General features: G+C 38.2%; 1 protein-coding gene across 3 annotated transcripts in view; it reads right to left on the bottom strand.

The window, feature by feature from the left end:
* PPP2R5E (protein phosphatase 2 regulatory subunit B'epsilon) overlaps nucleotides 1–24,947 on the bottom strand; it is a 158,822-nt gene that overhangs the window by 25,638 nt on the left and 108,237 nt on the right. For all 3 annotated transcript variants that reach the window (XM_055437308.2, XM_055437310.2, XM_055437309.2), the window contains exons 4-5: nucleotides 21,160–21,261; nucleotides 13,522–13,614 (exon numbers count right to left, since the gene is read on the bottom strand). In XM_055437308.2, the coding sequence (XP_055293283.1) occupies nucleotides 13,522–13,614; nucleotides 21,160–21,261 (195 nt within the window). The remainder of the gene's footprint in view (nucleotides 1–13,521; nucleotides 13,615–21,159; nucleotides 21,262–24,947) is intronic.

Genomic DNA, 24,947 nt, shown 5'->3' with positions numbered 1-24,947 from the left:
CAGGGCCTGGAGAGAATAAATGAGCAAGTCTCTAGTCTTGAGGACATCAGATACTGGCTGAAGTAAAACACTTATTGAAAACAATGGGATTTAATAAAAGTCTGCATGCTGAAGAGCGTTATCTTTGCCAGGCCCTTCCCTGACTAAGCTCTCCATTCTGACTGAGGCGGGAGGGTAGAAAGTTCCTTATGGGGGAAATGGACAGTCCCAAGAGGAAACAGCTACAGATATACTAATATCTGAAGGTTTCTCAATTAAATGGCAAGGCCTCTGCCCAAGGTGCCAAGTGTTTCCCACACACACACACACAGATACAGATTCTAAGAGGTCTTTTTTTTTTTAATTAACATGTTAACTATGAATGTAGGGCTTCCCTGGTGGCTCAGTCATAAAGAACCTGCCTGCCAACGCAGGAGACGCAAGTTTGATCTCTGGGTTGGGAAAATCCACTGCAGAAGGAAATGACAACCCAGTCCAGTATTCTTTCCTGGGAAATCCCATGGACAGAGGAGCCTGGTGGGCCACAGTCCACAAGGTCACAAAAGAGTTGGACACGACTTAACAGCTAAACAACAACTATGAATATAGTCTAAGATCACCAAAGACTCTAATATAAAAGATACAGAACCCCCTCAAAAAAATCATAAAGAATCCTGAGGAAACAGCGCATGAGTATAAAAAACTGAAAATAAAAGAATCTATAACATCCTCAAAATAAACAAGTCCACTAGATCTTTGAAACAAAAAGAAAATGCTATTACAGATGAATATTCAGGAAATAAAATAGCACACTTAGAAATTCAAGATGCAACAGAAATAAAAATTTCAGAAGGTCTGATACATTAAAGTGAGCAAATCTAGCTTGAAAGTATAACCAAATGATAGGGTATACAGAAGAAAGAAGATAAGAAAACTAGCAGATCAAAATGTCAATCAAGTTATGTGGGCAGAATAAAGACATTTTCAGGGAAGCAGGTGTCAAAAAATCTACATCCCATCCATGCTTTCCTCGGAAGCATCAAGAGTATGTAGACCACCAAAATGAAAGGAAATGAAGCAAGTAAAGACACAGAAAAGGGGCAAAGCGAAGTCCCAGGATGGCCACGGTGACACAACCTAAAGTGCCAACTAGAGCAGGATGACTTGGGCTCCAGGAAGAAGGCCTCCAAGGCAAATACAAAAGCAAAAGACTAGTTATCAGTGTAGGCCAGACTAAGAGCTGTGTGACACTCTCACAGAACTAACGAATGAACTAATGACCACTACATAAAGAAGTAAGCAAGTAAAAAATCAGGTAACTACTAATTCTAGGGAAAACAACCCTACAAGAAAACAAATGTCATTGTGGCATAATGTGTGCCTTTGCTCTGAACAACATGTACACAGTCATGTTGTCTGACTGTAAAATACAATTTAATTACAATTTCTGACTGTACTGGAAAGATGGAGAGGAGGGAGATATAGAGGCAGACATGTAATAGCTTATAGTAGAACAGATTTGAAACAATCAAGAAACAGCATTAAGAATGCTATTTAGAAGTACTGAGATACATATGAGGAAACAGCTACTTGAATGTGATTACTTCCAGGAAATGAGACTCTGGGTTGTGGAATAATCAGGCAGGAGTTGCTATTTTTCTTCATAAAATGTGTAAGCAAAAGACTTGAAACAAAAAGCCCATTATCCTCTTCTGCAATAAAGAAGCAACTGCCCAGCTCTATTTCATGTAAAGAAAGAGAAAATAATCAATGAAATTAGTATTCTAAATGTTTCAAACCTAACTAAAATCAGATCTCTTCATGTCAGGCTTTACTTAAGCTATTCTGCTACGCTGCTATTTGGAAGAAAAGCTATGACAAACCTAAACAGCATATTAAAAAGCAGAGACATTACTCTGCCAACAAATGTCTGTACAGTCAAAGCTATGGTTTTTCCAGTAGTCATGTATGGATGTGAGAGCTGGACCATAAAGAAGGCTAAACGCAGAAGAACTGATGCTTCTGAGCTGTGGTGTTAGACTACAAGGAGAGTCCTTTGGACTACAAGGAGATCAAGCCAATCAATCCTAAAGAAAATCAACCCTGAATATTCATTAGAAGGACGGATGTTGAAGCTAAAACTCCCAATACTTTGGCCACCTGATGCAAAGAGCCGATTCATTAGAAAAGACCCTGATGCTGGGAAAGACTGAAGGCAGGAGGAGAAGGGGAAGACAGAGGATGAGATGGTTGGATGGCATCTCTGACTCGATGGACATGAGTTTGAGCAAGCTTCAGGAGATGGGGAAGGACAGGGAAGCCTGGTGTGCTGGAGTCCATGGGGTCGCAAGGAGTCTGACACAACTGAGTGACAGAACAACAAATTCTGCTACATAAAAAAATACTATCTTCCTAATAACTTCACCTCGATCAAGTAAAAATGCACCTGGAGAAAAGAGCAAAGAACCAAGAAACAAGAACCAGCGGCAGCCTGACTCCCATGTTTCATAACTCAAGTTCAGTTCAGTCACTCAGTCGTGTCCGACTCTTCGTAACCCCATGAATCACAGCACGCCAGGCCTCCCTGTCCATCACCAACTCCCGGAGTACACTCAAACTCATGTCCACAGAGTCGGTGATGCCATCCATTCATCTCATTCTCTGTGGTCCCCTTCTCCTCCCGCCCCCAATCCTTCCCAGCATCAGAGACTTTTCCAGTGAGTCAACTCGCCACATGAGGTGGCCAAAGTACTGGAGTTTCAGTTTTAGCATCAGTCCTTCCAATAAACACCCAGGACTGATCTCCTCTAGAATGGACTGGTTGGATCTCCTTGCAGTCCAAGGGACTCTCAAGAGTCTTCTCTAGCACCACAGTTCAAAAGCATCCATTCTTTGGCGATCAGCTTTCTTCACAGTTCAACTCTCACATCCACACATGACCACGGGAAAAACCATAGCCTTGACTACACGGACCTTTGTTGGCAAAGTAATGTCTCTGCTTTTTAATATGCTATCTAGGTTGGTCATAACTTTCCTTCCAAGGAGTAAGCGTCTTTTAATTTCATGGCTGCAATCAGCATCCGCAGTGCTTTTGGAGCCCAAAAAAATAAAGTCTGACACTGCTTCCACTGTTTCCCCATCTATTTCCCATGAAGTGATGGGACCAGATGCCATGATCTTTGTTTTCTGAATGTTGAGCTTCAAGCCAACCTTTTCACTCTCCTCTCTCATTTTCATCAAGAGGCTCTTGAGTTCCTCTTCACTTTCTGCCATAAGGGTGGTGTCATCTGCATATCTGAGGTTATTGATATTTCTCCCAGCAATCTTGATTCCAGCTTGTGCTTCTTCCAGCCCAGCATTCCTCATGATGTATTCTGCATATAAGTTAAATAAGCAGGGTGATAATATACAACCTTGACGCACTCCTTTTCCTATTTGGAACCAGTCTGTTGTTCCATGTCCAGTTCTAACTGTAGCTTCCTGACCTGCATATTGGTTTCTCAAGAGGCAGGTCAGGTGGTCTGGTATTCCCATCTCTTTGAGAATTTTCCACAGTTTATTGTGATCCACACAGTCAAAAGCTTTGGCAGAGTCAATGAAGCAGAAATATATGTTTTTTTGGAACTCTCTTGCTTTCTCCATGATCCAGCAGATGTTGGCAATTTGATCTCTGGTGCCTCTGCCTTTTCATAACTCAAGAGGATCAACATATGAAATGAACTGACTATGGGACAGCCAATGTGCAAGTACAGTGTGCACAAGCTTACATTATAAGCTTATAGCAATTCTGACTTCAGGAACTTTGTAACTCAGTATAAAAATTTCAAAGGTATAAGTCATACAAACATGAACAACTCCACCAAGTCACATGCTTTTATTTTCCTCCTAATTTCAGTGTTTTTCCTACAAAGTAGAGAAGTCCATTCTTTCTCCCTTAAGCATTTATCCTGACTCAAGAAAACCCTGCGATTTAAAATTTTAAGACAATCCATTTGGTGGGCACCTCAAGAAGTAGTGGTTATGCTACATAATGATGCACTTAGTGGGATACAGCTACATAATTTGTGGCCCCAGTGCAAAATGAAAATGCCTTACTCCTTGTTCAAAAAGTGTTAAGAATTTCAAGACAAGAACAGCAAAGCATTAAATCATGAACAAGTGCCTTCTAAGCACAGGGCCCTCTGCCCCAGCATGAGTTGCATCCCCACCAAGCTGGCTTTGGATCCAGGAGTCAGAGCAGTAAAGCCCTTTTTTTAAGGTTTCTGAGTTACAGGTTGGACAGACGAGATGACGGTAATTTACTGTTCATTGGTAATGGCTATCTGATAAAATTCCTGGTAGAAATAAACTCTCAAGTTTTATTTGCTAAAGACTCTAAGAGAGAAATGTAAACATTTTGACACACTCAAGGAACTTGTTTGGAAAATAGTTCTTTGTATTAGAGCTGAGACTCAAGGTTTGTGAATTTTATTTCATGTTAGAACCTAAAATTTTTCTACAAGTTGGTTTTATGTCGTGTCCAATTTGTCTTCAGCTTTTAAAACACAATAACAAAAGGTCACTATCAAGGACAGTCTGGAAGATTTGCATAATTTGCATGAAAATTACAGCACTTTTCAGCTAAATATAACTGCACATGAGAGGAACAAGTTATTAGCCAGTCATCTCCAACAGTACATATGTTTATGGAGATACTTGAATAGTATGTCTCTTAGCAACCACTGACTACTTTTCAGACTTGCAGAGTGGTTGAAAGCAGTCTTCAGAAATTCACTACTCAATTCCTGCCACAATAATCCACCCAGTGAAATAATTCAAGGTTTGGCAATTCATTTTTGATCTTGGGGGTGCGAACTGTCATAAACGAACCATTTGCCCAATTAACACAGATGAAATTTATCTTTATTGGGAACAGACAAGGTTGTTTCATAAGTCTAGACAAGCCTACACACTTACAGCTTAACTTACCTAAGTCTAAAATCAACATTATCCTGGAAACAAGTGCACTATGTAATCAATCGACTATCTCTGAAGCCTCTGACAGCTTATGTAAAGATTTAGATTAAGTACATAACAAATGCTAAAGGTTATGTAAACCTAGATTTAACAAAAATTAGTATGAAATTTAAGCTAGTTAATACGTCATTCTGAGTATGTCAAGGCTATATATTGTCACTGTTTATTTAACCTCTATACAGAGTACATCATGCGAAATGTAAGGCTGGATGAATCACAAGCTGGACTCAAGACTGCCAGGACAGATATCAGCAACCTCAGATATGCAGATGATACCATTCTAATGGCAGAAAGCAAAGAGGAACTAAAGAGCCTCTGAAGGAAGGGGAAAGAAGAGAGTGAAAAAGCTGGTTTAAAACTCAACATGAAAAAAAACTAAGATCATGGCATATGGTCCTATCACTTCATGGCAAATAGATGGGGGAAAAAATGGAAATAGTAGCAGATTTTATTTTCTTGACTGCAAAATAACTGTGGACGGTCATTGCAGTCATGAAATTAAGATACTTGCTCCTTGTAAGAAAACCTGTGACAAGCCTCAACAGCGTATTTAAAAACAGAGACATCACTTTACCGACAAAGATGCGCATAGTCAGAGCTGTGGTTTTTCTAGTAGTCATTTACAGACATGAGAGTTGAACCGCAAAGCAGACTGAGGGCCAAAGAATGGATGCTTTCGAATTATGGTACTGGAGAATACTCTCAAGAGTCCCTTGAACAGCATGAAGATCAAACCAGTCAATCTTAAAGGAAATCAACCCTGAGTATTCATTGGAAGGACTGGTGCTGAAGCTGAAGCTCCAACACTTTGGCTACCAGATTTGAAGAGCCGACTCATTAGAAAAGACCCTGATGCTGGGAAAGACTGAGGGTATGAGGAGAAGGGGGCAACAGAGGATGAGATGGTTGGATGGCATCACTGATGCAATGGACATCAGTCAAAGCAAACTCCGGGAAACAGTGAAAGGGAAGCCTGGCATGCAGCAGTCCACAGGGTCACAAAGAGTTGGACACAACTTAGTGATTGAACAACATAAGTCCATTCTGAAATAAAAAACAGCAAACCCTTCAAAAGTACAAGTCACAGATAGTTCTGACTGGCCCATACAAAAATCTAGACTTCCAGGATTTCCTAAAAAAATCAAAAGAATCTAGCAATACTTGGCCCACTTAGCAATTAGCCAACAGTTGACCGGAGTGAACTGGCAGCAGGGTCCAAGCTCTCTGGGTCACCACTGTTTCCATCAACTCCTCTCTGTCAAATCCAGACTGCTACATTACATATCACTTGTCTGGCCTCTATGAAGATTTGAATGTGTTTTCCCTGGCTCTCACATACTAAAAAGTACACGTTCCTGGCACTAAACATTTACTTCTAACATTGATCGGAAGAAAGCAGCTGGTGAAGTGGAAATGATAAGAATTCAAGGACAAGAGACCATATTAAACATCTTAAAAAAAAAAAAAAAACCAACAGCCAGAGAAGAACCATATAAGTAGAGTCCAAAGGGCTTTTTGATTTTTGAGATTGGTAAAAGTTAAATCTCAAAACATTGGTAACATGCTAGGTAAGACATGACAGACTAATATATAACTTTGGGGACTGAGGCTGTTCTAGAAAATAATGGCAAAGAAACTTCTCAAAACAAGAGGTGATCCTAACAAAAACAGTAGTGACAGCAGCAGTGTAACATTTACTGTACAGTTACAATGATCAGAAATTGTTCTCCATACTTACACATGAATATACACTTATTAAGTCTACACAACAACCTTGTAATTACTATCATATTATGGATATTTTGGATCTACTTTCCAGGGGAGGAAATTGAGGCACAGAGCGGTTATATAATTCGCCCAAGGTCAGGCCCTAAAAAATGGCAGAGTCTGCATCCGAACCTCTCCATACAGTTAATCCCTAATCTATTTTGCTTCCTGCTGAGGAATTATCAATTAAAAAAGAGTTATTGAAAGAGGCTTTTGAGGAAACACAGGAAGCTTTCCATTGAAATTCAGACTTTAAAAGTACATAAACAAAAGATAAAAGTATGGACACATAAAAAAATGTTAAGTGTAAAAAAATGGCCCAGTCTTATAAAAGTAGTCTTAGGAAAATTAATGCACAGAATGAGCTGACATTTATTAAAAATGCAAGGCAACAAAATGAGAGTGTAGTTGCAATGAAAATATTTTGACTATTCTTATTAATTACAACATACATGTTCATACTTTAAAATGAAAAAATAGAGAAATACAAAAATTAAAAAGTAAAGATCATCATACATAATCTGACAACCCACGAAATAATTAACAAAAATGTACTGTATCTCCTTTCACACTTTTTATTGCATAGACAATCTTTTTCTCTAAAATAACAGACTCGGGTTCAAAATATTTTACTGTTCCACAATGTGCATGTTCCACTTAAAAACAGATCCTGTGTAACTCTATCTCATTCTTTTCACTGGATGATCTATATTTTGTTAAATGAATGTCCACAGTTTATTCAACTAACCCCCTACTGAGGAACTTTCAAATTGTTACCAATTTTCTAATAATCATTATCAATGATGCATTCACTATCCCTGTATATTTTGCTTTGTGTACATGAAATTGCTCAGTCACAATCTGCATCAATAGAATACCATCAGATCTCCTCTTCAGAGCATTATACCAATTTCATATATAGGTATGTAGGTACCTATTTATTCACTTGTGCATTTTTATGAGTTTTATGGCATACAGGCGATCTTTCCAACTCAGGGATCGAACCCAAGTCTCCCACATTGCAGGTGGATTCTTTACCATCTGAGCCACCAGGGAAGCCCTAACAAGAAAAAGTCTTTTCTACCCAAATCTCTATTATATTCTAGTCTCCTGTACCCATGCCATACTTTTATAATTAATATACCTTTATAGTATATTTTAATGTCTAATAAAGTATCATTAATTTCCTTTTTCAAAAATGTTTTATTTCATGAACTCTGAAATTTTCAAGTAAAGAAACTACTGAAATTTTGGGCTTCCCAGGTGGTACTAGTGGTAAAGAACCCACCTGCCAATGCAGAATACATAAGAGATGTGGGTTTGAACTCTGGGGGTCAGGAAGATCCCTTGGAGGAGGGCATGGCAACCCACTACAGTACTCTTGCCTGGAGAATCCCATGGACAGACAAGCCTGGTAGGCTACAGTCTATAGAGTCAAACACTATGCAGTGTGTGTGTACACACACACATACACAAACACACTGAAATTTTAATTAGAAGTCAGACACTACTGAAGCGTGTGTGTACACACACACACAAACACACACACTGAAATTTTAATTAGAAGTGCACTAAATATACAGATTAATCTGGAGATTCTATGGACATTTTTTTGATGGCAAGTCTTCCCAGCTTGAAATGTTACATTTCTGCACTTATACAAGCCTTCTTTGCAAATTTTCATTATAAGTTTCTCATAAATTTTAAAATTATTTCGAAAGGTGGAAATTATAAAACTAATATTGGAATCAAGAAAAATAAGATATTCTGCCAATGTGGACAGGTAATATAATAAGGATGTGAAAAGAGGTACTCATATTTAATGAGCAAATATTAGGCCTCATATATGATACTAGTAGGCATTTATATGTCATATTATTTTATCATCATAACAGCCTACTACTTTGTTTTAACTTGCTATAAGAGAGACGACTGTTATTGTCACTTTACTGAAGAAAACACAGGCTCAGAATAGTCAATAATCTGCCCAAGTTTTCGGTACCTATTTAAGATTGAAGGTAGGGAGCCTGTGTTCGTATCTGTAGTGCCAATTCAATTAAGAAAATTTAACAGCTGTCAATTTGGGGTATATTCTATTTTACTGAACAGTATCTCACTCATTCCATTATCCCTATGTCATGAATAAGGAAATCCATGCTTGGTAGCAAGTATATTAACTTGCTGAAAGTTACAGTGCAAGTAGGCAGAAAAGCCAGGGTTTGAATACAGTTTCTTCTTATGCCACAGTCATACTCTCAGCTCCTAAAATATAAGTAGATGCACAGGAGAGTCAGGGTTTAAATCCAGAGCTTTCTAGCTTTTTTCCATTATATCATGCTAAAATAGCCCAATTCTTATTTTGCTTTAGGGGATGGAGGAATCAGACTGTAAAGAATCTAGTTAGCTACTACCAAAAGTGTAAATCTTGTAACTAGAATAAATTATGTCTAACTGAATAAAAAAAGTTCTGCATTAAGATCACCAAAACTCTCTGAGATCTATGAGAATTCACAGAGAATAAGATATCTGCTCAAAGAAAAGGAATAAGATAAGTGTCATTCTGATTTGCAAAAGGGAAAATTCTGAGGGTTCCCATGTCACAAGAGAAACAGACTAGAACCAGGCTGCACCATGCAAGTCCGCAGGGTAGAGAAAAGTGAGGGTGTGCAAAACGAATGAGCTGACAATAGAGCACAGACGTACAAAGGACCTGCCAGTTCAGGAACGGTTAAGGCATGGTGGTCAGAGGAAGAGGGAGGTAGGGTGGGACAGGGGATAACAGAACAGAATCTCAGCAATAATGTCTCAAGCTCCAAAAGGCTCACCATTGCCAGAAGGTCCCAGGTTGGGGCCAAAGGTCCAAGGAAGGAATCTCAGGAGAAGCAGGTAGATGGTTGAGTCCCTTCTCCGAGAAGGTGCTGGGCAAACTTAGGGAAGGAAAAGGAACGGGAGGCCAGTTGTACAGGTTACCAAAATGAATGAACAGGGTAATATGGAAGATGGAAGCTGACAGAATGACAGCTCATCACTAACATGATGCAATGGTTTGAGTCACATGACTACAATGAAGTACCACTCAGTGGTGACGTTTGATCAGGGATCGAACCCGGACCCTCGGCAGTGAGAGTTCAGGAATCCTAATCACTGGACCACCAGAGAATTCCGGCATTCCTTTTTATGATAAAGTTTCAAGGTCCATAGAGGAAAGGAATCCTGTAAACATGAAGTCCTGGCTTTTACCACTGCAACAGACAAAATCTCTCTCTGACTCTCTTTATAAACAAAAATTTGGAATCAGAGGAGGATGAAATTCTACAGTCTATTTCTAACTGGATCAAGGATGGAATTCAAAGACTGCTGATTAATGAATCTGTGCTAAAATAAAGGGAAGTTGCTAAAGGCACGCCACAGGCTTCTATCTTCCACCCTGGCTAGTTTAACAATTTTAATCAGTGGCTTTAATGAAGCCAATAGCTAGCATATTTGGAAAGTCACAAATGTAATACAGATGGAAGGCAGAGTGAAAAAGGTTGATGACAGAATCAAGACCCAGAAAGACTTCAGAAGGCTGGGGAGATAAGATATTCCATAGGAATATATGTCAGATACTATATCAAGATAAAAAAGCAAACTGCAAAATGAACAAAAACAAGGGAAAATGAAAATGGGTTTATGACAAAACGCATGAAACTAAATTGGAAGTCGGTCAATTTTGGCTGCCAATGGGGGTGGCGGGGGGAATGATAGGGAAAAGGGATAGTTAGGGAGTTTGGGATGGACATTTGCACACTGCTATATTTAAAGTGGATAATCAACAAGGACCTACTGTATAACACATGGAACTCTCTACTCAATGCTATGTGGCTGACTGGATGGGAGGGGAGTTGGGGAGAATGGATACATGTATATGTATGACTGAGTCCCTTCACTGTCCACCCGAACTGTCACAGCATTGTTAACTGGCTATATCCCAATAAAGTTAAAAAAAAAAAAAGTCAGTTAAGACCATAAGCTTATTAACCTAAATTAACAGTGCCATAGAACAGTAAGAAGAGCTAATGAGATGACTCCTTTAAGAACCCTAGCATCCAGACAAGGAATGCAGACCCCGACTCTAAGTTCCAGTGGACTGACTGAGCTCAGAGCTCTGTGTTCAGATATAGATGTCATCCTTAAAGACAAACGGGCACATGTCGAAGACTTCAAAAACTAACAAATGAGATGGATACTAAGGACTCAGTCTAGAGGAGAGAACGCACACTGACAGCTGGAAGGCTAGATCCGTGAGGCAGATGGGTTTAATTCACCAAATAGGATTTTAAAATTATCAGAAAATTTCACCAAAAAAACAAATTTGGGAGAAAAAAATTTCTCTTGGAAAAAAACATTATTTAGCAAGAGCTGATGAAAGAGGTATAGTCAAAGCTCCCTTCAGTAGCAGCTTGTCTGACTTCTATTGTCTGAATCTAGCCCCCAGACTATTTTAAATGAGCCTACAAGCATCTGAGTTGTAACTGCTGCTTTAGAGAAAAAGTGGTGAGAGGTAAATACAAAAGCTGTGTTCCAGGACCTGAAAGGTTATGCCTGGGCTAGTGATACACTAAGGGACTCTACTGAAGAAATAAGGCCAAAGGCATATGAGGTATAGGGAGATTCAACATAAAAAACAACTTTCTAACAAAAAGGGAAGAACCTGCCTAACCATGTGGCCCCTCCTCACTGAAAAAGAGCAAGCAGAGGTTACCCCTCATCAGGGTCTCGAAGGAAACTGATTCAATGGGTAAAGAACTAGAAGAGAGAAACCAAAATGTCCCTACCAAGTCTGGGTTTCTCTGATGTTCTAATTTTAGGAGCTTTTTCATCATCAGTATCATTGACCACAGAGAGCACACTGACGGGGCCCTGCATGTTTTTCATGTAAGAAAAGCACTGGCTTTCATAGTAAGATTGCAGGATTTACTGTTTCCATGTCAACTAAACACAGTGTCTACTGCTGAATAATTATCTGATCCTCTTGGGCACTTTAATTTACCATAAATGTAAGAGAACCTTATTTCGTTCGTGTTGAGAGATGGGGGCTACTCCTGCCTTGAAGTCATTCCAAGTTATAGTGAAGGGAATCACAAGGAGGCATCATGGTATAGGAGACAGAAACCTGAACAGGACATGTGTGTGGGAAATCTGGTTAACTTTTTTGACCTCAAATTTATTCATCTACAAAATGGGCATAAAACTTAGCCATATCTGTTTTGAAAGTGAAAGTGAAGTTGCTCAGTCGTGTCCGACTCTTTGCAACCCTGTGGACTGTAGCCTACCAGGCTCCTCCATCCATGGGATTCTCCAGGCAAGAATACTGGAATGGGTTGCCATTTCCTTCTCCAGGGGATCTTCCCAACCCTGGGACTGAACCCGGGTCTTTCGCATTGCAGGCAGATGCTTTAACCTCTGAGCCACCATTGTATATATCAAATTAAATACTGCATATAAAAGTGCTCTGACAACTATACAGTGCTGTAGAAATACAAGGACTTTCCAATACAAACACAGATCTGTTATGTTTTGGTTTTTGTTCTGCCTGAAATGCATTTTACCTCTTCGGGATAAGGATCTGGACCAATCTACCTATTGTTCAGTGAACCATCAATCTACTTAGTTATCTACATCTCTAAATATCAAATGCTGGGAAAGACTGAAGGCAGGAGGAGAAGGGGGCAACAGAGGACAAAATGCTTGGATGGCATCACCAACTTAATGGACATGAGTTTGAGCGGGCTCTGGGAGATGGTGAAGGACAGGGAAGCCTGGCATGCTACAGTTCATGGGGTGACGGAGTCGGACACGACTGAGCAACTAAACAAAAACAAATATCAAATCTCACTTTTCCAAAATTTCTCAGCCTCGTATGTCCAGATTTCTAAAGGTATTAATTTAAGAAAGGGGCATGAGGTCATCACTTGAATCATCAACCTTTATCCAGTAAGACACAGAAGATCAACTTCCTGCCAAAGCAATGTTTTAAATTTGAGTTCTGCATATTGACTCACTAGGAGATACTTATTGTTTTTCTACATCTCATTAATCACTTAGAAAGAAGCTACAGCGATCCATACACCAGTTGGCTCAAGCATGCATTTTTACAGATGACTGTCAACAAGAGCACCATGAACGTACTCCAGGTCTGGAGTAAACAGATACGATCCATAATTATAAAATGTAAAATGACATTCAAGAAAAATATGTAGGTACACTGAGAAGTTCCAAACAGAGAGGTGAGAGTTAACCTCGTCAAGGGAATCTTAAGTGTTAACCTGCGCTACTTCCTAGCTATGAAAGCTTACTAGTACCCTGACTTTGATTACTTATTAAAGCGTACTTATGCTCTAGACCATGCCTACTCAGTGTTAGCAGATGTATGAAATAGTTTAAAATCCTTATGCAAATAGAAGTTTTCAAATTATATAAAGAGTCACAAACTAGAGCTATATAAATGAAATTCCTTTATAATTACATTTTAAGAAAGAAAATTGCAGGGATTTAGGCATTAGCATTCCTTGTTGTTTAAAATGTAATTAATTTCCAGCACAATAAATTAAAGAGGTACCTATTACTTTTAATGGGCAATAATAAATTTATGTATATATATTTGCTTACGGGGTGATGTAACTGTCACTGTAAGATTTTTTAACAAACATCTATAGCAAATGAGATAAGTGTTATCAACTGAAAAACAAATACATACAATGATAAGAATATACTTACCTGTAATACAAATTTCTGATCTATGTATTTTTTGGCAATGCTGGGTTGGAATTCTTGGCTTTCCAAAAACCGTATGAAAAACTCATATACAAGCTGCAAGAAATGGAATATTGTTCATTTCAAACTATAATTCACTGAGAACAGTATTAAAAGCTATAAAAAGCTCAAATACTAAAACTGATGAGGGGTTTAGTATGTTTTAATATCAATCAACTAGCAGTGCTAGCCTTTCTTGCAGCTCACAGATGCTGTTATGACTTTCAGCTTTTTAAATTTATAATCTGAAAACACAGCCTAAGAAAGCAAATAAAAACCTCCCCAAATCTCATCATTCAGAGTTAACCACTGTTAACATTTTAATGTATAAAACTACCGATTTTTTCTATACCTCTACAATATACCAATGTACTATAAATATATGCATGGCATGTATGTATACACACACACACATATATAAAATATAGTTTTCAAACTATTTTTACGATCTAAACAATATATTGTGGTCAGTTTGTGCCAACAATATCTACGCCACCATTTTTAGTAGTCAGAAGTATAGTCCACTATAGATAATTTATAATGAATAATTCCATTATTCATAATTACTTTAACCAATATCCTCTGCTTAGACATGTAAATAGTTCTTAAGTTACTACTCTATTAAATTACACCACAATGTACCTTATATAACATATGTCAGTGTGCACTTGTTCAATTATTTCATGAGAAAATATTTCTAAAGGGGAATTGTTAGATCAAAAGATATTCAAACATGTCAGGATTATCAACATTCATTACCAATTTCCTTTCAGAAAGTTTATGGAAATTTACGCTCCTCTAGCAACAACAACAAAAACAATATACAAGGGTGTGTCAGGATGTTCTCATCTGCAAAGAGTAAGAATATTCTCATCCACAGAGTCAACCTCAAATAACTTCTGATAAACAGCGGGGGATCACTGTTTACATGCTTTGCAAAATAAACCTATGTTAAAGCGTATATTAAATCCTGGTGTAGCACATATACCACAGTATGTTAAAACCAGAACTTTCAAGAGACAGATACTGGGCTGAAAACCTAGCTCTACCCCTTACTGTGTAACCCTAGTCTGTTGTTTCAAGTGTATAATGCAAATGATAATCCCTAAGATTAAATGTGACAATATATACATAAAGCCCCTGCACAGTGGCTAATACATACCACTACTGTCATTACTGCTTAAAACAGGATTCTCAAACTTTTTAGTCTCACCCCTTTGTAATGAAAAATTACTGAAGACTCCAAAATGCTTTTGCTTACATGAGATATAGAAGTAGAAATAAACACAAAAATTTTAATTTATTTTATAAATACAGTATAATTATAAAATTAATTTATTTTAATATATTTATTATTCAGAACAATAAAACATCACATGTTAACATAACTAATATATTTTTGTGAAAAACAACTTTATTTTTCAAAAAAATTACTATGAAAAGAAATATTGTTTTTTGTTTTTATAAATCTCTTTAATGGCATATTAGAAGACAGATCAGCCTCTATCTTCAAGCTGTTAGAATACGTTGCTTTGGTTAAAGTATATCAAGAAAACTGAGCTATACACAAACCTGCTGCTGCTGCTGCTAAGTCACTTCAGTCGTATCCGACTCTGTGTGACCCCATAGACGGAAGCCCACCAGGCTCCCCCGTCCCTGGGATTCTCCAGGCAAGAACACTGGAGTGGGTTGCCATTTCCTTCTCCAATGTGTGAAAGTGAAAAGTGAAAGTGAAGTCGCTCAGTCGTGTCCGACCCTTAGCGACCCCACGGACTGCAGCCTACCAGGCTCCTCCATCCATGGGATTCTCTAGGCAACAGTACTGGAGTGGCTTGCCATTGCCTCCTCCGATACACAAACCTACTGTTGTAAAAAAGAGAGTACTTTCACGGTTTTTTTTTTTTTTTTAACATAATTGTGGATACTCTTTGTACTACACCAGAACGACAGTCATTTCTGAAAGCTGCAGTTAACAATCCCACTGTTGGGCATACACACTGAGGAAACCAGAACCGAAAGAGAGACGTGTACCCCAGTGTTCACTGCAGCACTGTTTACAATAGCCAGGCCATCAACCTAGATGTCCATAAGCAGATGAATGGCTAAGAAAGCTGTGGTACATATACACAATGGAATATTACTCAGCCATTAAAAAGAATACATTTGAATCAGTTCTAATGAGGTGGATGAAACTGGAGCCTATTATACAGAGTGAAGTAAGCCAGAAAGAAAAACACCAATACAGCATACTAACACATATATATGGAATTTAGAAAGATGGTAACAATAATCCTATATATGAGACAGCAAAAGAGACAAAGATGTATAGAACAGTCTTTTGCACTCTGTGAGAGAGGGCGAGGGTGGGATGATTTGGGAGAATGGCATTGAAACATGTATATTATCATATGTGAAACGAATCGCCAGTCCAGGCTCAATGCATGATACAGGATGCTCGGGGCTGGTGCACTGGGATGAACCAGAGGGATGGGATGGAGAGGGAGGTGGGAGGGGGGTTCAGGATGGGGAACACATGTACACCCGGGGCAGATTCATGTTGATGTATGCAAAACCAATACAATATTGTAATTAGCCTCCAATTAAAATAAATTTTTTTTTTTAAAAAAAAGAATCTGAAACCATATCAACGAATTTTTCACACTGTAACACTAAATTCCAATCATCTATCTTGCACTTTGGATGATATTTACCCATGCATGGTTACTTAACATCATTCATTGGTCAACTGGAAAACACTGGTTCACTGAGTTACTGCAAATGTTGACACATTTTATTACACAGTATCAATAGAAGTCCTTAATATCCCCATTAATATCTCCAAGGAATTAACATTCCTTAATATCTTCAATTTTTTTAAAAAAGTCTTTAAGCTTTGGGGAGCTATAAAGCTCAAGGTAACAAACAAAGGAGAGATACAAATTTTCCAAAGGACAGACACAAGTTTTCCAAAATTCTAATTCTAAATTTTGCTTGAATGCTCTAATTTTATCAGTGGGAAAACAACAGTTTTCTTTTGTTTGTTTCACAGAAAACATTTACTAAACAACCAAGTGGGAACAACCATAGTTTGTGAGATATTCTTTCAGGTAAAAATGATACTTTATGAACAGTTACTTTAACTTGCAGCTCAGACAATCACACAAATGCTTTATTTGGCACAAGACAAAGATTCAGCAGGCTTTATGCATACTTTCCATTTCACCATGAAGAATGTTATTTTTAATGTGTACTCAAAGGTCCAGATTTAATCAAATTAATAATTTTTGCTGCTCTTCAAGGACATTCTTAACTTAAATTGGATTTTTTTTAACTTGTAAGTGCATGGCAGTAAAGAAGGCAACTACTAAGTCAGTTTGACATTTGATTTGTGCTAATAAGGAAACCACCGTCACTTTTACAAATATTAGGGCAAATGCCAACATAGTAAATAGAGAGAATAAAGCAGTATTGTTATAAAACTAATTTTGACTTTGCAGGGCGCTGAAAATTTGACCTCAGGATCCCCCTAATGGTCTGCAGATACCACTAAACTAAACGTGTCACATAGGGATCTTGTGACTTGAGACTCGAATGTAACATTTACATCAGGTGTTCACATTAGCATTTTAATTTTCTATAAAATTCTGTTTTGCTCTCTGAAACTCTAGATTCAGAAAAACTTCTTCCCTGTGATCTGAACACTGCCAAATTGTACTTCTAGTCATAATAATGCCCGAGTTCAAACATGCCCTAGAAGAACTGTTCTTTTCTTCAATATACTAATCTTTCAACTTATAGTTTTACCAATAGGTTTACATTAGCATTATTCAAATAACTCATGAAAGAGGGTTTCATCTCTCTTTTGACTCCCACAAAATGGAGAGATTTCCATCTTCCAGGTCTGACTTGTGGGCTGGCAGGGCTTTCTGGTGGGATTGGCAAAGTGTCCTCTCCCTTCTTAAAAGCAGCTATGGTTTAAAAAAGTTTGGTGGAAATACTTCAGACACATTTATTAATAAGCATAAATGCTCTTTTTTACCAATTTTACCTCAGAATCAAAAATCTCCCTTGAGTTTTTAAAGAAAAAGACTAGGGACTGGGGAGAATAAATTACTTCTCAAGGTCACATAAGTGAATTCTCCAAGGAACATAAATAAGACTTAAGCATTCCAGATTTTCAGTCTCAAGTGTAAAACATTACAAATAACCCCTTAATTGTAAATTGAAGTCCTACAAAATCATATTCTACTAGAAATATAGGCCAAATTTCAAAAAATACGTAAAGAATAACCATGGTAACCATGGGATGGCAGTTTAAAAGATAACAATAACAAAAAAGATCAAACAAAACACACAGGGTAGATTTAACATTTTTTCTTATTTTGAAATATCCTCAAAGATTCATAATTTGTTATAAGTAATACTGTATGTGTCAAAATTAAAATCAAAGTGTGCTGGAGCAGGCAATTAGTGAAAGCAATAGCCAACCACCCAACAACCACAATGTGATTTTATTGTTCTCTACTATTGTCAGAGATTTGGTAATAAACACTGTGTTTCCAGTGTTTTGCTTCCCTGGTGGCTCAAACAGTAAAGCGTCTGCCTGCAATGTGTGAGACCTGGGTTCGATCCACGGGTCGGGAAGATCCTCTGGAGAAGGAAATGGCAGTACTCTTGCCTGGAAAATTCCATGGACGGAGGAGCCTGGTAGGCTACAGTCCACGGGATCGCAAAGAGTTGGACACAACTGAGCAACTTCACTGTGTTTCCTTGTAAAATGTGGTCCAGAAGCAGCAGCACAGTGCAAATGCTGGAGTTACGAAAAAGTGAAAAGGTTGAAGAACATGCAGTTTGGGTTAGGAAAAATCAACTGTCTGATCAATCATAAAGTAAAATGTTGAACAGTAGTGATGGATCACTGCAATAAGAGAAACCCATCATGGACAGAAAGGGAGATTTCTGAAACATTCATCTTGGTCTTTCAGTGTTAAAACCACCCATTAGTGAAAATGGAAGTGTGACTGATTAGTGTAGTCAGAATGCACAAAGAAAACAGAATTCATGAGACAAGTCAGGAACCAGTATAAACGCATCCAGAAAGCCAAAGAGAGTGAAAACAAGAGTGCCTACTGACTTGACCTTTGCTATGAATGAAGGTTGGGAGAAGGCAATGGCACCCCACTCCAGTACTTTTGCCTGGAAAATCCCATGGATGGAGGAGCGTGGTAGGCTGCAGTCCATGGGGTTGCGAAGAGTCGGACACGACTGAGCAACTTCACTTCACTTTATGAATGAAGTTGCTCTGTGAATTTTAAGAGGTTTCTTTTTTCTTTTAATTGGGGTATAATTTATTTACAATGTTGTGTTAGTTTGAGGTGTATAGCAAAATGATAGAGATATACATATACATATACTCACTTTTTTTTAGAATCTTTTCTCATGTAGATTTCTTTTGTGTGTTTGTGTGTGCTCAGTTGTGTCTGGCCCCCTGCGGATTATAGCCCATCAGGCTCCTCTGTCCCTGGGATTTCCCAGGCAAGAATACTGGAGTGGGTTGCCATTTCCTTCTCCAGGGGATCTTCCCAATCCAGGGATTGAACCCAAGTCTCCAGCACTAGCAGGCAGAATTCTTTACAACTGAGCCTTCAGGGAACCTGATCCAGTCCAAGTCGTGTTTTCCCCTAAGCTAAAGAAGGGTCGAGAGGACTACAGGCCGAAACACATTTCAACAGAGATGAAACCAGACTGTTCTGGAACACAGTTTGTTACTTTAGCTCTCCAAGGGCACAGATCTCAGCATCACTCTTCCCTGTTGCTTTGGTTTTAAGAGTTTCAGATGAACTAATGGTTAATGTTTCTGTACTAATGACACGGTGTAAGCTTGACATTTGTGGTGGTGGAATTCGGCTTAATAGCTTTAGAAATTAATTTAGTCCCGTGTTTTATAGAGTCATTAAGCTTAGGAAGGATTAAGTGAAATACTGAATTAAACTTTATCATACTTTAGGGGAAATTTATATCTATGGCGATCATAATTTAGAGTATTCAAAAGCTCTTGCAAATGCTAAGAATGGTCTACTGTCTTTTCTTCAGAATGTAGACTAGACAAAAGTTGAAGTTCTGAAGGCATTTCCCTCCTCATCTACTACATGATGTGGGACTTTTCTGGGAAAATTATCTTTTTGTTTGCTTTGTTTTTTAAATTTCTTCCAGACAATATTGCACTTCTGTGACCTAATGCCAAGCATGAAGAATAAGACATGACAAAAAACCTGTCCATTCAAAAGAGTTATTGCTTTTGGTTTTTTGGGGTTTTTTTGGTCACAATCTGCGATCCACCATGAAAAGCACAAATAGTCTCCCCAATTTCTTAGACTGAAGAAGGTATGTCTGATACCTTAAGGGGAAAAAAAAAAAAATCAAGCATCTAAGATAGTAAATCAACTATAGGGTTTTAACTAATTTACTTCACTTGGCAATCATAGCAGGAATATATATGTATGACATGCCTAGGTGAGAGCTGAGAAAACATAGCCCTGAAAGCTCTCCACATAACTAGGCAAAAGAGCATTACATATATATCTGCAGCAACCTTGAGCTGCCAAAGCAGGACAGGCAAAGTTGCAAATGTATGTCAAAAATTCCGAAACAGGGAAAAAAATAAACCCTTAGAATATCTCTAGGCCTTCTCTCCCTGCTACAGTTTTCCCCTCTTCAGAAAGTCAACTAGTAACCATAAGCACACTGCTACAAAGATGCAGTGGCTTCTACCTCCAGTTAAAATGTACAAGGTCATATTCCTTCTCCATCATTCCCTCCTTCCTTACTAGCTGTTACCCAGCCTTGGAGAACAACCTAACTGAATGGAAAAACTGGCCGTAAGGTTCACTGTACTCACATTTCCTCGTTATATTCATTTGAGAAAGTCTGGTCTTGAAAGAAGGCAGCCAGGAAAGGAGGATGGTAAAGGGCTGGTGTGGATAACTCAACACAGTACAAAGGGGCCTAATGGTGGGAAAGAAGATGCAGGGATGGTCCTAATCTGTCCTGGCACATGAGGGTAATTGGAAAATGCCCTTCTCAGTGCAACAGAGCAAAACTGGCCTTCACACAAGCTTTTTCTCAGCTATTGCTCCTCCTTACGACAGTGTGAAACAGCTATTGCAATTCGTTTTTGTCCTTCCAGGCTAAAGAAACGCATTTGTGGTTATCATGAAGACAGGCATTCAAAGTCCCCAGGGTACCTAACTGCTGAAAATGAGGTATGTACTCTGTGACCTAATCACATCTAACTAATATTAACGTGAAATAGTTCTTTTCTTGTTTGAGGCTCCAGCGGGAAGATCACAGAAACGTTAATAAAAACTGCTGGCCGAATGTGCAACCCGGGAGGGTCCACCCTAAAGCATTATAATACTCATTATTTTATTCTTTTGGCATCCAATTATCAAAAGTAAGAAACATAAAAAGCATTCTCCAGCTTTCCAGTAATGTACTCTTAATCTGATTTCTTGGTGAATAAAGGCCTTCAAGAAATTCCCATGCTAATCAGCTCATGGATTAATGGATCTTTCTTTTACAACAAATGTTATCTCAAAGTACCTGTAAGTGTGGCCACGATGCCTCAAGGGTAGGTTCATCTTCTTCTGGATCAAATTCATTGCTGTCACTAGGAGGAAGAGTTCTGAATATATTGCAAGATACCTAAAAATAAACAAGTAGCAGAGTTAGCTGGAATGGAATCACCTCCTTGGCAGCCTTACACAAGGTCTTTGCGGCCAGCCAAAGGGAACCCAGATGACAAGAACACCACCAAACTGGAAGGAGACCTGGCTTTGAGGCCAGGACCAGCTCCAAGAAAAACTGGGAAATAGAGCAGTACCTTCCACCCTCTTGAACAGTATTCCTAGTGCTTACAATGCCATCTCCACCCCAGGCCCCTGTGATTTTATGCCTTCCATCAAAGCTTATGCTTCATTACTCACCAGTCAAGCAAGCTTCTCATTAATCGATTTACACTAAAATACAAATAACTGCTAATGGGCTTCATGTATTTCCCTTCTCAGGCTTATTCACAATTTGTGGGTTTCCAGTCATACTAATGGTAAATTTCAGGCATTTACAGAAAGCAAATGGGAAAAAATATTTCAGAACCTAGAGTCCTTACAATCATATCTAATCTGCTCTCAGCTGGTTTGTAAAACAGTAACAATGACCAGGGTAAGGTATCTATGATACAAACTTCTATTAACCAGGTACTCCTTTACCATAGGAAATTTCCAAATTAAATCTTGGAGGCTCAAAGAATGGTCATGAGTTGACAACTGTTGAAACTGGGTCACAAAGAGACAGGAGTTAATTATACTATTCTACTATTTCTGCACACAGTCCAAGATTTCTATAGTAAAATGCTTATTTTTTTAAATGCTGCTGCTACTATTTTGCAGTGACCTTCCCAGGGTTCCTTCCAATTTCTATTGTTTCTTGTTCTATTACTTATCTATCCTCTTCTAATGACTCAAATGCATCCTCAGACTTAAAAAATAAAACAGGGATGGGGAGGGAATTCACTGGTGGTCCAACAGTTTGGACTCTGAGCTTTCACTACAGAGCACAAGGGTACAATAGCTGTTTGGGGAACTAAGATCTTGGAGCCTTAGGGCCAACAAACAAACACACACACACAAAAGAAACAAAGCAGGGATGGGTAGATATTGTACCAGAAGCCTTTGCTTAACTTTCTCTGTAATATGGAAAATACTAGGCTATAACATGTTGTTCTGAAAGAGGGGGGATAAAAAGGCTCATATAATCTGAATATGTTTACCCATTCAACAAATAATTGTTAAGTGCTCATTACAAACACACACTGTTCTGGGCACTGGGACAATAGAAGTGAATCAAGTAGATAAAAATCTGTGCCCTCCAGGAGTTTATATTCTAGTTTAAAGTCACAATTATCCCTATTTTCTAGATATGGTCACTGAACTCAGATGTGTAAAATATGGAAAGACTTGATTTTACTCTAAGTGCAGTGGGAAGCCATTAGTGGATCTTAAACAGAAAAAGGATACCGTTCATTTTTTACTTTTAAAACAATTACTCTGGCAGCTATGTATAGAACAGACAGGAAGGGGACAAGGTAGCAGCCTATGAAAGTGGCAAGACATGATGATGGCTAGCAGAGAAGACAGAAATAGACTGATTCAAATATATTCTGGAGGGTATTTGCTGCTGGCTTGGAAGTATGGGGTGAACGAAAGGGAAGACTCGAGAATGAGTCATAGCTGTAAGGTCATTAACTCAGATGAAAATGACTGGGAAAGGGAAACATTTCCTTTGTTTGCTGGCTTTAGTGGGGACATCCAGAGATCCAGTAAGAAATATGTTAAAAGAGCAATATCCAGGAGCCAACCAGACACATGAACCTGTAACCTCAGAGGTAGACAGGTCAGGACTGGAGATCTCTACAGACTCATCAGTGTGTAAAGATATTTAAAACCACGGAATCTTCTTGCAAGGAATAAATAGAAAGAAGGGAAAGGACCCTCAGATATCCAACATTTAGAAACCAAACATGGGTGTGGGGGGAGACAAGAAAGACAAACGGAAAGAGTAGGAAGTAGGAGAAAGAAAAGATTTGAGTCTGAGGATCTTAAGAGCAAGGAGAAAAGAGTGTCTTAAGGAAAAAAAGATATCCTCCTCCAGAGCAGAATCTACTGGATTCAGAAGCCCTATGAAGCCAGTACTATCATTACCCTCAATTTGCTATTGAGGAAATAGAAGCACAGGTGTTGAGAACTGAGGTTATAACCAGCAGTTATGACTGAACTCAAGCTGTCAGGCTCCACCCCAGTGTTCTAAACAAGTGGGTAGACTAACTCTTTTGTTCTTGTTTAGCTTAAATGACTGAAAAATAAAATTATCATTCTAGAATATTTTCTAGAATGTAGTGACTAACTACAGCATGTACAGCACACACAGTTACTTTACTTTTGTCCCTTCTAATGATTATTAGAAATTATGTTTACAAAGAAACCAGTGACTTTTCAGATAATCATCAATCAATGATTTCTCTTCAACCAGCCATATTGTGTAATCAAAAGTGCAAAAATCTTTTAATTACTTTCTTTCAAATATTCAATCAACTTTGCATTTATTGAAAAAACTGAGTTTTCATCTCAACTACATCATTTATATTTATTGTACTCTAACAAGTTTTATTTTCCTTCCCACAAGATGCAAAAGTAAAACACAGAAGGAAGGACAATTACATTCCAATAAAAATTAATTTTTAAAAAGAGAAAAGAAACACACTTTCTGTAGTAAAAAAAACTTCTTTTCCTCTGTATTCTTTGACATTCAAACTCTTTTATGGTGAGGAAATATTGGGCTGCAGCAAATATTTGTTTACATATTTGTCTCTTCCCACTAATTAGGAATAAGCAATGTCATATTCACACTTGTTTTCTTGGCATGTATGAGTCTTCCAATAAATGTTCACAAAATAAAGTTTTGGATGTATAATACAACTGTATGTTTTTGCTTTAACCAAATTTAAATTTAAATTTTTGAGTGATTTAAATAAGCCTAGGTTATTTAACCTAAGATGTTTATCTTTGCACAGTGTTCTAAGCCTCTCTTTTGGTTAAAGCTTCATCTCTCAATTATTGTCACATCAAAAGAATGCTGAACTGTGTAAGCAATCCAAGAGCAAAGAGTTCTAAAGGCATGTACATGTCACTCAGCCACATAATGCCACTTCTTCAGATCTGCCTTCCTTACAATGCTTTATTCAGTACTCCTAAACATTCACCATGAGTAATGAGGAAGCAAGGATCTATTGGGCTGCACAATTAATAGCCAACTCAACTAATTAAGTAGTTGTCTAGAACAAATGGAAAGAATGTCAAAGCAAATCAAGTCAGCCTTTCACTCTACCAGGCACATCATAGTTGCTTAATAAAAATGTCATGACTGAATGAACCATTGTTCCCATCCTTGAGAATCTATCCTAAGAAACTAAGACAAGACTGAAAAAACTATTTAAAGTAGTCATTTGCAACATTCTCCAAAAAGTGCAAAATTGGAAATAACCTTTAAGTCCAACATTAGAGAAGCATATCAATTCAGTAGAACACTGTACAGGATTAAAGATAATCACTATACTAAAGGACAAAGAAATGTCAGAAATAAAGATTTAGGGGGAAAGATGATATGACTATAATGAAAGTGAAAGTCTCTCAGTCATGTCCACCTCTTTGCAACCCCATGGACTATACAGACCATGGAATTCTCCAGGCCAGAATACTGGAGTGGGTAGCCTTTCTCTTCTCCAGAGGATCTTCCCAACCCAGGGATGGAACCCAAGTCTCCTGCACTGCAGGAGA

Source organism: Moschus berezovskii, chromosome 9 (genome assembly GCF_049115385.1).
Source record: "Moschus berezovskii isolate FMDL1 chromosome 9, NW_MosBer_1.0, whole genome shotgun sequence".
NCBI lineage: Eukaryota > Metazoa > Chordata > Mammalia > Artiodactyla > Moschidae > Moschus > Moschus berezovskii.
Note: the sequence above shows the minus strand (reverse complement) of the source record. Positions and strands in the feature narration are given on the sequence as shown.